Here is a 12,819-nt window from a genome sequence, read left to right as displayed (position 1 = left end):
CAGTCTGAAGACTCAATTCCGTGAAAATGAGATTTAACAATTGTTTAATTAACCCAGCACCACATAAAAACATAAGAGTATCTCTGGTAGAGTCTGGTATGTGAGAAGTGATTAATGAGGTTTCTGATTTAGCTCAGTTTTTATCACGGTGTAGATAATACTCCACAACAACAGCATCTTCAGGGGTTTCCCTCTGATCCGAGCACCGTCTCACTGTTGGCTTTCTTCTCCTCTCTGTCTGCAGCTCCAGAAGACTCTGTCGGAGCTCGATGAAGATGATCCTTGTTACGAGTTTCGTCGAGAGCGATTCACCGTCCATCGAACACACCTCTACTTCCTCCACTATGAGTATGAACCCAGCTCTGACAACACTGACGTCACTCTAGTCGCCCAGCTCTCTATGGACAGGTACTGTTCTACACCTACAGCAACAATACTCTGCTCTTACTTACATTAACATATATACATAGAAAACTCTCTGAAACACCCTTGTATGAAACTGTTACACAAGTGTTAAAGTAGGCAGAGTCTGACAGTGTCTGTCTCAGACTTTTAGACTTTTGGACATTCAAGTGAAAGAACATGAAACGTGAACATGAAACTGTCTTGGTTAAATTATCAGTACAAGAGATGAAGAACTGTGTGTGCTTTCATATTCTTCTTGATATAATGCCACGGCTACAAGTCTGGGTAGATAAACTGAAAGATAATGTCACCTACGACGCCCAGACCTTAAAATTCTGTTCTTTGTGAGCTGAAGCCAAGTGCTTTACTTGGTAAAAACAGGTTCACTTTCAGCCTCTGGGTCACTTTGGAATAATTCAAGAACTATTGCAATGACAAACCATTCAAGTTCTGATCCGTACCTCTGACTGGCTTCATCTCCATAATAACAGCAGCCAAGCCTCAGGGCTGTTGTAGTAATTAGAGGCATCAACCACTCCAAACTAATGAAAAAAGATTTGTCAGAAAAGTAGAGATAATTCATAGTGATGGTTTAACATGATCGTCACTGCCACTAGATATCGTACTAGACCACCAGCATCTCAGACCAAAAAAAATGTTTCATTGGCCACACCTCCGTCCTCTGCCAGTGATATGCTCCATTTGCAATGCTAACAGTAAGCCAGCTAGCGATAGCAATATTTGCCTAACAAATTCATATTGGTAACAGCGAGTTAGCTAATTTTATCATGCCTAATGCAGCTGTTCACTAATGAAAACAGAGCATGTAGCATCAAGTTACTTACACATTGAGGGGAAGAAAAGACAGTTCTGAGTCGAGCCGGACCGTTTAGCAGCTCATAGGGTTCTCCATCTCAGTTAAACCAGACCAGTATTGGCTCCACGGTCGGACTGGGACAGAAATTCAGCCTTGGACTGATCCACTGGGATCGCGGTCGCAGGAATGACACTGATGCAGCCAGTAAAGACACTGATGGAGACTATATAGACACTGACGCAGCCAGAACAGATAGTAATGGAGACGGTAAAGACACTGACGGAGCTAGACACTGAAGGAGCTAGATACTGACGGAGCAAGATACTGACTCAGCCAGTAAAGACACTGATACAGCCGGTAAAGACACTGACGGAGCTGGCAAAAACTTTATGGATGTGTTGATGGTCCCCCGGCTGACCGGAATTTGAGCCCGTAGTCCTCATGACCAGTACACCTGTGTTCTGGTCTCATCTCTTCCTTTGTCTGAGGCCTTTTTAGATGAAAACATTGTTTCTTTTTCAGTAGAAGAAATTCTTGAAGGTCACTTTCACCTGAACACTTGTACTGCACTGTGCCATCTCACCTGTGGGCGTTTATAAATGTGGGGAGGACCAATGGTATAACAGGAGGGACTAACAGGCACATACACACAAACTAAAAATGCAAGCACGACCAAACCAACAACCACAACAAAGACCAGAGAGATTCATATTACAACACACACAGAGTGGGTGTGGCTTCGTTCTCTGCCCAGGACACCATTACTCCACGATATCTTTACATAGAAAATAGTTGTTTGCTGCTAAATTCTTGTTTAACCTTGTTTACAGAATCTTTTAATTTTCCATGAGACTCCTGTGTTTCTGTGTTTCTGTGTCTCTGTGTATCGGAAGAGATCACTGAAAGAAAATTCTGAAATGAGAATTTACAGCGGGTAAAAAAAAAAAACTTCTGATAGCAGTCGCTTCTCTCAATCTGCAACTCTGTTCTATTATTCATGACACAAATACATCCACCGTCTTCAAAGGTGACTGCTCAACTAGTTACAAAAAAATAATGTCAAGGAGAAATTTGACAGTGTGAAATGTATGTCTTTATTCCCAATGACAAGCCTGTGTAGTGCATAGAGGAAGAGGTGCGGATGACTAGGAATCAGTTTGTTCTCCGTTGTGCTGCTTTTACCAGTCGTTATTGAATGTATTCTCTGCATCCATTCTTACTTCCCTCGTCTACAGTCTTTTCCATGCACATGCACACACATGGAAGCCTTCAGAGAATCCTGGCTTAAAATGTACACGGGCGACTAATCAGGTTTATATTTCATGTGATGGGGGTCATTTATAAACGATGAAGCAGAATGGTTGTCAGCGTTCTCCTCACACCATGCTGAGACACAATGGGGCATATTGACAGATCTGCAGTATCTGATGAGCCATACAATGTTGAGCTTTTAGTGGATTGGAGACACCCCACTGATAGATTTAATAAAGAGCATTATGTTAGGTTTGAAGATACAGAATAAATCCAGGGATTTTACCATCAAACATCAATCTGCCATCGTCACTCTGCTATCTATATGCTAATTTTGCAGTTTGTTTCGTTGTTAGCAGTGAGCAGGGGGATTGTAAGCATTTTTTTTGCAGCGAGTATTGTGTTCATGTGAACATCCAATTCTTCCTAAATCTGAAAGATCCATATATTCAGTAGTTACATGTATCTACCACCTCCTTCTCTTTGTCTTCTCAGAACAGGTTTGAGTCGTTGGAGTGATTCAAGGTTTTCCCAGCAGACGTTTGAACCTGAACTGGAATCATACTTTAGGCTCAGTTCAAACAGTCATTTGTTCTCAGAAACCGCTTGTTTTATTTCGTTCATTACTTTCACCAGTAAAGAGCTTTAGTGCTTTCGCATCAGAAAGCGGCGCAGGAGTCTGGTAACTTAGTGACTACTTTAGGGCTGCATGATACGATGATGAAACTAGATAGTGACACATAGTCTGTGCGAGAAGTACTCAGATCTCACAATGTAAAAATACAAGTCCTACATTCAAAGCAAAATATATGTAAAATATATGTAAAGTATCGTCAGTATCTGCTCTGCTCAGTGTCTGATCTTTATAATAACCTCATTAATTTATAACATAGAGCATTTTATATGTTCCTGGATAAACGGGGAGTCTTCACTTCTTCTGCAATGAAGTTGAAAGGACCATCGCCTTTGCGTGATGATCTTGTTTCTCCTGCCTGTGTGTGTGTGTGCGTATGTGTGTGTGCATGCATGTCTGCTCATCTGTCTTGCTGTCTGCTCAGCACTAGATTTATTCACTTTATGATTATGATTTCATAGTACTCACAAGAAGTGTATGTCTGTGTATAGGCTACCTTAATGTTTCCCACACACGCACATATGTCTACTCATTAAACGAGTGAGTGAGCGAGAGAGAGAGAGAGATTGATTCATGTATTTTAGCGCTAAAGTTAAGACACAAAACCACTATAAAACTGATTAGCCGGCTGATTAACAAGCTACAGTATACTATTATATACTATATTGAATATCCCCGAGAAACAGGCAGTAAGAGTCGACATTAAGCAACAGGTTCCCTCATTAAGCAGCATCATCATAAGAACATATTGTCTAACTTACTACTAAACGATATACAACAGCAAGACGGCAAGCTTCTGAAAATAATCAAAAAGCCTCATGAGACAATGAAATGAAATAGTATTTCTACCTGTTTGAAGTTCATTCTGTGTCTGAACGTTACATCAAACTGTTACAGAACGGCCTCCATATCAATGCAATTTCATTATGGATGTTCATCAGTGCTCCACATCTGCAGTGTCAACATCAAAGCACCAAACTCCTCCTCTGTCTCCTGCTCTCCTCTTCAATCTGGACTCATAACATTAGTGAGTGAATGCAGCCAAAAAATAAGACAGGATCTCACACAGTACGTACAGGATTACAGCTGCCAGCGCCACTGGCTGTTAGTCTGGAGAGCTTTTTTTTTACCTCACTCATCATTCTGTGTTTGGAGTCAACTCTCCTGGAGAGTAGCCACAGAATGAAATCATCTGTGTTTATATTCAGTTTGTCTGACTGTGGACTGAGATGACTCTGTAACCCTTTCAGCTTTATGCTAATCAACACCTCTTAATCATTCTGAGATCTCATTTCTTACGAGGCCCGGTTCACATCAGCTGATGTTTCCTAGTAAATAACAAACTCAGAGTGTCTCTAACCCTCTAAACCTCCAATCTGGTTTTAATGACCGGACTCCAGGTCTCATAGCTCCTGGCTCCAGTTAGCTTTTGTTAATGTCATTAGCCAAGGGGTTCACACACTGTTTCCAACCTACGCACAATGGATAAGAACAACACAATGGTTTGAGTGTTATCAGTGAACATAAATAAAGACCTGACCATATTTTAGCTTTTTTATTCAGATAATTCAAAAAGCTTCACTTACTTTTACTTTACTTTAACTTAATGGTTCCCAATCCAGTTGTTTGACCCTCATCTCATCCGGAATGAGAGTCAGCACTTCTAAGTCCGAGTCCATGGTTGAGTCGGAAAACGCTGGACTGCTTCCTCCAAGTTGGGGATGAGTTACTGCCCCAAATGAAGGAGTTCAAGTGTCTCGGGGGTCTTGTTCACGGGTTAGGATTAGATGGAGCGGGAGATTGATCGGCGGGTCGGGGCTGCATCAGCAGTAATGCAAGCGTTGTACCTGACCGTTGTAGTGAAAGGGGAAATGAGCCAGATGGCAAAGCTCTCGATTTACCAGTCGATCTTCATTCCAACCCTCACCTATGGTCATGAGTTATGGGTAGCAACTGAAAGTATAAGATCGCAGATGCAAGCGGCTGAAAACAGTTTCCTCCGTAAGGTGGCTGGGATTAGAGATATGATGACCTCAGACGTCCGGAGGGAGCTGGGAATAGAGTCGCTGCTCCTTCGCGTCGAAAGGAGCTATTGAGGTGGCTCGGGCTAATAGGGATACCTCCTGGGCGCCACCCTTTGGAGGTTTTCTGGGCATTTCCAACTGGGAGGAGACCCAGAACTCTCTGGAGGGATTACATATCCCATCTGGCCTAGGAAAGCTTCGGGATCCCCCAGGAGGAACCTGAGAGCATTGCCAGAGAAAGGGAGGTCTGGGGTCTCCTGCTTAGCCTGTTGCCACAGCGGCCCGACCCTGGATAAGCGGAAGATAATGGATGGATGGATAATTTTATCTCTCTGAGTTGAAACCCATGTGAGAAGTTAAAGGAGAAACTAAAAGGAAGCAGGAAATAGAAACAGGAAAAGGTAGAACTAACATCTCACACACCAAAAATGTTGGGAACCACTAGTTTAATCAGTAACAATACATTTTGTTCTATAAGATATTTTATATATATATATATATATATACACACATATTATTCATATTTTGAATGTAAAATCATCTGAATTATAAAGCTTAAAGTAATTATAAAGTATTATAACCACTGCACACAGCATAATATGAGAGCTTGCTCCATTATGGTCACTGAAGACTCCACTGTGATGACGGCCTGCTGTTGACCAGAGGCCACCAAAGTGGAATTTCACACAAAAGTAGCACAGTGTCAATTTTCTAAGCCTCTGCCAGCTAATCCACTGAGTGTGGTGATTCCATGAACTTGCCCCGTGGTTCAATGTCTCAGTAAATCACATTAACCCAACCTACCCCACCCCCCACCCTCCCTGCTGTGCACATCCTCTTATGCCAGTTCATTAGACTCTGCAAATTGTAAGCAGCTCTATGCATTTATTTTAAATCTTGTAGGTCATTGAGAGTATTTCTAATGTTAATATGTTGGTAGATAATATCAGTCTCTCCAACTTATATATATATATATATATATATTATATACAGTAAATATATGACAGTTTATTGCTTTTCTTGCTTTTCTCCACCATTAAAGATGATGCTTGAATTTTGAGATTACCATCAGAATTAATTAAGATTAATTTGTCAGAGTGAGCAGAATAGTTTCTAACTGAACAAACAACTTTGTTTCCAGTTTGTTTAATCTGGCTGGCAATGGTACAGGTCTGAAAGTCCTCTGTTTGCTCTGTCTGAGCTCTTTCTGCCTTAAGGATAGTGAACTCAAAGAATAAAGCCTCAAGACGTGGAGCATTCCCACCAACAAGACTGTGAGCTAGGCTGCAGGTGGAGTAAGCTCAGGGATCTCTGCAGGTATTGAAGTCAGAGTGGAGAGAAATTCCTGCAATGAAAAAAAAAAACAAACGCAGACAGATTGTTCTGCAGATGTGTTTTTATTCCTCCATGCCAGCAACAACCAGAGCCAGAGGCTTATCGTTTTCAGGTCGTCCGTACATACGTACATATGTTCATCCAGTTCTCTTGGACACGATATCTCAGTAACGCATTGAAAGAACTTCTTCAAATTTGGCACAAACATTCACTTGGACTCAAGGATGAACCGATTAGATTTTGGTGGCAAAAAGTCAAAGGTCACCGTGACCTCACAAAACATGATTTTGGCCTTGAGAATGCAATATTTCCAGAACTCCTCAAAGGAAACCCTTCACACATTTGCCACAAATGTTCACTTGGACTCAAGGGTGGACGGTTTTGACTTTTTTACTCATGGCTTCACTCAGCTATTATGACAAAATGTCACACAAATTGTTCATATTTTATATGATTCCGGATAAAAATGGATGTAATTTGAAACTTGTGTGAGTGGAGGATTCAAACAACCACGAGGAGGTAATTCTGGCTATATTAAGGTGATTGAGATGTAATTCTGTACATGTTGTCATGTGTTTTTTCATCCTAATGTTTTGCCAGTATTCATTCCATGTCGTTGCTGTAACCTCAATTTCCCATTGGGGACATTTAACTCCTACCTTATTGAAGGTCGTGTCCTTATTGCTCATCCCTATGGAATGTAACCTTCCTCAAATTCAAACATGAAACCAACAAAAATGTCACATTTTCCACATGGTTGAGGATGATTGCAAATCATTTTGATGATCCCCTGCAAAGCTCCATCAGTATGTTGGAAATGAACTAGTTCCTTTGAGGATGAACTCTTTTCATTATAGACATCCCGCAGGCCTTCATACTGTGCCACACAATGTAAACCTTCCACACAAAATAATTATCCACTGTGTATTAATCAAGTACATCGTCAGAGAATTTGTACAATCATGCCTCAGGGGAATATACCTTTTGATTTAAAGCATGTTTTAAATCACCCTCAGGGCGAACATCATTTTAGCTCTTTTTTAATATTGTCAGTTTGTTGTGTCTTCTGCTCAGCAATATATTATTGTGGAGTATGTATAATAAACACAGCTGCCTCTGGGGGCTGCGAGCTGCCTTTAGACTTTGTCTTGGTTTAATGAGGCCCACGGTGGCTCAGTGGAGGGAAACACTGGCATTCCAGATCCAAAATAGTGTGAGACACTGAGCAAATAAGACAGCCGCACCTTCACATAGCATACCAAATGAAATGTCACTGTAGTGAGATGCATTGCAGAGTTAGACAGTTTGACAAAGCTTGGTTTTACAAATCAAGGCACTGAAGCTTCCAATTGAAATACTAAACTACACCTGACTCAGTCAAGTGAAAAACAATAGCATCTATGAATTTGCTTCCCCTCTCCCGCATCAACACTTTACTTCACGTCTGTCGCCTATTCAGAATGTGTGACACTGAACAGTCAGCCTGACCAGAGCAGTTTTTAAAGCCTGGCTCTTCAAAGAAAAGCCAAGTCTCCCCCAAAGACAAAGCTTTCTCTAGATTTCTTTTAATGTAACAAATATTAAACAAATTTCTATTTGCATATCAAGTCCAAGGCTGAGTAATTCATTATTCCATATCTTCACAAAAACCAATTAAAGCTGTGGGCATCAATGGCTAATTGTAATAGTTGCTTTTTAAAGTCACAAAGAAACAAACCACAGCTGGAAACAGTCACAGGCTCAACACTTTAAAATCTTCCAGACTTTCAAGAAGAATAAACTTCAGCCACCAGGGCACATCTCAGAAGTTTTGTTATTTAATGTGTGTATTCAGAAGCTTATTGGTATTGTATAGTTTATGTACAGCTTCTTCTACCTCTCCAGTCTCCAGTCTGTCCCTACAAACCGACTAGATCACTATGATGTCCAGTTATTCCACCACTCCATCCACTATGTTTTCTCTTCTTGTTTATGTTTCTGAATGTTTTTATTTGCTATTTATTTGGTAGCAGAAACACCAGGAATGAGGGGTACAGCCGGTACCATGACAAAATATGTCTTTAGTATAGTTTATCTAAAATTTTCAGGTACCTCCTCACAAGTAGTTTTTTTTTGTTATTATCTTATCTTTTTATGCTGTCATTACATAGGTGTTACCTGCCAGGAATTTTGGGCACAAATTATCCCTCATTCCCCCAAAAAAGAACAGAAATGGAAAAGAGTAGTAGAATAGTACTACATTTTTGTAATGTCACAGATCCCTCTGTCCTATCCTCTGCAGGCTCCAAATGTTGGAGGCCATCTGTAAGCACTGGGAGGGCCCCATCAGCCTGGCCCTGTACCTGTCCGATGCCGAGGCCCAGCAGTTCCTGCGCTACGCTCAGGGTTCCGAGGTGCTGATGAGCCGTGGGAACGTAGGTTACCACATCGTCTACAAAGAGGGACAGTTCTACCCAGTCAACCTCCTGCGTAATGTGGCCATGCGGCAGGTCAACACACCCTACATGTTTCTATCGGACATCGACTTCCTGCCCATGTATGGCCTCTACGAGTATCTCAGGTAAGAGGAGAACCGATGACAACCAGACATGCTGGTCGTGTTATCTGACATTTTCAGTGTGTTGTTAATTCACAATCATTTGTTCTTAATTCTTGCACATTCAATCACACTGCTTTAGTAATAACTTAAGAATCCGTGGGTGTTTTTAGGAAGTCAGTGGTGCAGCTAGATATGGCCAACACCAAGAAAGCTCTGGTGGTTCCAGCCTTTGAGACGCTGCGATATCGCCTGTCCTACCCAAAATCCAAGGCTGAGCTGCTCTCTCAGCTAGACATGGGGACACTCTTCACCTTCAGGTAAACAACTGCTCTGTTTCTGTAGCCAACAAGGTTTTCATTCAACAAAGTTGAATAAATGAGTAATTACCAGCCGTGACAAGTGGGGCCAGTATTGTTTTCACCTTGTGAGCCTGGAGACTTGCGGCCTTCTACCTACTGTAGCGGGAACTACCACAGAGGTATATGTCTCTCTGTCTGTCTGCCTGTGGACAGTTTGTCACTGCGATTGCGTCCCAACCTGCAAGATACAGTCATGAAACTTTACAGGTGTGTAGTTGAGGTCAAAGTGAAGGCCAAGTTGGTAGGTGGGTCTGGTCAGACCCAATTGAATACTCATGTAATAGTGTAGTACTACTCAGTACTGAATGTCATCATGTTGACGGGGGTTACGTGTGATTCCATCACAAGATGGTCTGTAGTATTGATTCGTCTTTTGTTTCATTCATTTATTCAGACCTCTACTTTGTAAGTTTTGCTATTGCTACAGAGCACAATGTTAGCATTAACAGCTGTTCATGAAGTTCCCCTAGGGCAGGGGTCTGCAACCTTTATTATTAAAAGAGCCATTTTTGGCCCCTCTCACACAAATGAAAATCATCTGAAGCCGCAAAAAACCTATTCGACCCTTAAAATGAAGATAACACAGCGTTAAAGTTTTATACTGTGTATACACTGTTGCTCATAAAGTTGGAATAAAATATTTTTTACCTCTTTCCATGAAATGATTGTGACAATGTGATTTATTCTTGACAGATAAAATATATATCTTCTCAAAACTTTAGTAGTCAATCTCTTACAAAGTGATTACTGATGCATTTAAACAGGAATAAACAGAGGATTGTGCCTGAAAACAAAATTATTCCAACTTTATGGGCAACAGTGTAGTTATACTATATATAAAATCTTTCTGAAACTATAGAACTACAAAAAACACTTTTGAAATTTTATTGCTGTTTTTACCTGTTATAACAAATGGAAACACCGAACTCTTATGAAAAAACACTGACATGTGTACACTTTTAAATAAAACACAGAACTATGCTGGTTAATTTGAGTCCTTTTCTTATTTGTGAAGGATTAAAATAATAAAAAGTAACCCACTTTAAAATAAATAAAACATATAGCTGCAGCCTAATAGCTTTAAGAGTAAACATAGGAACAGGCCAGTTTGTATTTAATTATGACTCAAGTCCATTTCAGTGTGCCATCATCCTCTTCTGTTTTTATCCTCAGCCAAGTACAGCATTCAACTGTTGAAACATTCCGAATTAAACTCTCTATTTTCCTCTGAGACTTTTCTTTTTTTGGATTTATCCATGGTTAGCTTACCAGGGGTCCAAAACTCAAGATTAGCCACCTATCAGCGGCAGGAAAAGGCAGTTGGCTATAAACGTTGAAAACATATAAGATGTTAGTTGTAAGATGTGACGTATATTTTAGTCGATGAAATACTATCAGTATCACCTCGAGCTCCAAAATATGAAGTGTTATCTTTAGCCTTGAAAAAAATAAAATAATATGAAAATAAATGATTTCTTTTAGAGGCAGCCACTGCAGAAGGGCTGAAGAGCCGCGGATTGCCGACCCCTGCCCTAGGGGATAAATAAAGCATCTATCTATCTATCTATCTATCTATCTATCTATCTATCTATCTATCTATCTGCTTACTTACTAGTCTTCAGCCATCAATGTATTTACAGGAGGTTAGATTGTGCCATCTGAGCAGCTACTTCTTCAGGGTAGACTGGATACTACAGTGACTCAGTATCGGAAAGTTGCTGGAGCTAGCTGGTTAGCATGCTAACTTAAAATAAACACCTCTGGAGACAGCTGTTGGTGAGTAAAGAAGTTTGATGCTGAACTCACAATGTTTCTTCTAGACTGGTTAGTAAACTGCTATTAATGCTGTGAAACGTTAGCTATGTAGCAAGCAGGACTGAGAATCACTGTCACTACCAACAGATAAAGCACAAAGATCAGATAATAATTGAGAAAAGCAATTCCAATGATGGGTAGTTACAAATTTGAGTCTGAAAACTTTAACTTGAAAAATAAGCAAATGCAAAACAATGTTAACAATTTCATTGAAACTGATTCGAAAAGAAACTTTAAACACAAATTTTATCTTCTCTGTTTCACATACTGACTGACTGACTGACTGACTGACTGATGATATTTCCACCACTGGTCAGCAGAGGTCTGAGCCATAGTCCACTGAGCTGCTCTGGTTTCCAGGGCTGCTGGGAAGAGGAGTGAAGAGGAGGAGCGCTTCCAATACACTGAGCCTTGCCTCCATTACAGCAAATAAAATACTTTCATTACGCACATCATTATTACTAAAACAGTCAGATTATACCTGAAAGTTGGGGAGAGATAATCAGGAAATGACTGCAGTTGTCCCCGGTGTATGGATGAATACAAAACCAACTGATCTCCAACATTGATCAGCCAGTCACACAGTTGTTACTTCTGTGTGAATCCTCATTTATGACATGTAAATGGTCAATTTATCATCAGAAAATTATAATAATTTCTCACACAGCAGTAGTAAAAATAATTAATTATTTGCAGCCAAATAAGTTCCAGTTTAATTAGTCTAGGTTTTGAGACACCCAGATGTTCACCATGCATACAGTGAAGTAAAACCAACCATGGCTGGAGTGAAGTATTTATTTTGTGTATTATTTAGTCTATTATTTATGCTTATTTATTTGAGTGAACAGACCCTTTACTAAAATTTTTACTGTGCTTTATTGTAAGTGTGATGGGTCAATAACCAGAACTATATGTCATGATGAACAGTAGCTACAGCAGGGTTGTTTTTATTGTTGTCTTTATCACAATGTGTGACAGTGCACACAGAGCAACTCCTACACCACACACTGTGGATTTGATTCAGCTACATGCTGGTAATATTTTTCTGTAATGTTGGAGAGAAAAGGGGTGTTTACTTTTCTCATGAGTGCAGCCCTTACAGGCAGTCACACTCCCTTCAGTCACACTCGCTGTGCTCCACCTGCCTGCAATTTGCTGTCAGTAAATACCTCTTTTACCTTGGTGGGTGTTATGGTGGCACAGACAGAACAAGAGAAACAAACTGCGGTGTCAGGTAAACAAACACTTTTTAAAATATAGCAACAAGCAGCAAGTATCAGGGTCCAAGCAGCTCACAAGCATATGTATGAATTGCTATTGAAAATCTCACGTCATCTGGGGTTTGTATGCCCAGAGAAGGTGACTTACTTTACATATTTTGAAAAATATAGAGTGACAGACTTCTGAATTGACCATAGGGTACAGTGAAGCAAACTTTCATCACCATTTAGTGGATTTGCTGAAAAAATGTCAGCTCTGTAGGACATACGTGTGATTTATTGTGATTTGAAGTTTGGAAGGTGGAATAATTAGAAATTTATATTTTTTCTATTAAGTCACGCCCATTTTAATCAATCATTACCGAATGTTATGCCTGGGCTGAGTAATGACTTAGATCATGTGAAGTATAACAGTGGTAT

General features: G+C 40.3%; 1 protein-coding gene across 1 annotated transcript in view; it reads left to right on the top strand.

Annotated features, from left to right (window-relative positions):
* large1 (LARGE xylosyl- and glucuronyltransferase 1) overlaps positions 1–12,819 on the top strand; it is a 115,891-nt gene that overhangs the window by 97,874 nt on the left and 5,198 nt on the right. Inside the window, exons 11-13 of the mRNA XM_056367687.1 lie at positions 245–408; positions 8,748–9,026; positions 9,176–9,322. Coding sequence (XP_056223662.1) covers positions 245–408; positions 8,748–9,026; positions 9,176–9,322 — 590 coding nt within the window. The remainder of the gene's footprint in view (positions 1–244; positions 409–8,747; positions 9,027–9,175; positions 9,323–12,819) is intronic.

Source organism: Seriola aureovittata, chromosome 22 (assembly GCF_021018895.1).
Source record: "Seriola aureovittata isolate HTS-2021-v1 ecotype China chromosome 22, ASM2101889v1, whole genome shotgun sequence".
NCBI classification, from domain to species: domain Eukaryota; kingdom Metazoa; phylum Chordata; class Actinopteri; order Carangiformes; family Carangidae; genus Seriola; species Seriola aureovittata.
Note: the sequence above shows the minus strand (reverse complement) of the source record. Positions and strands in the feature narration are given on the sequence as shown.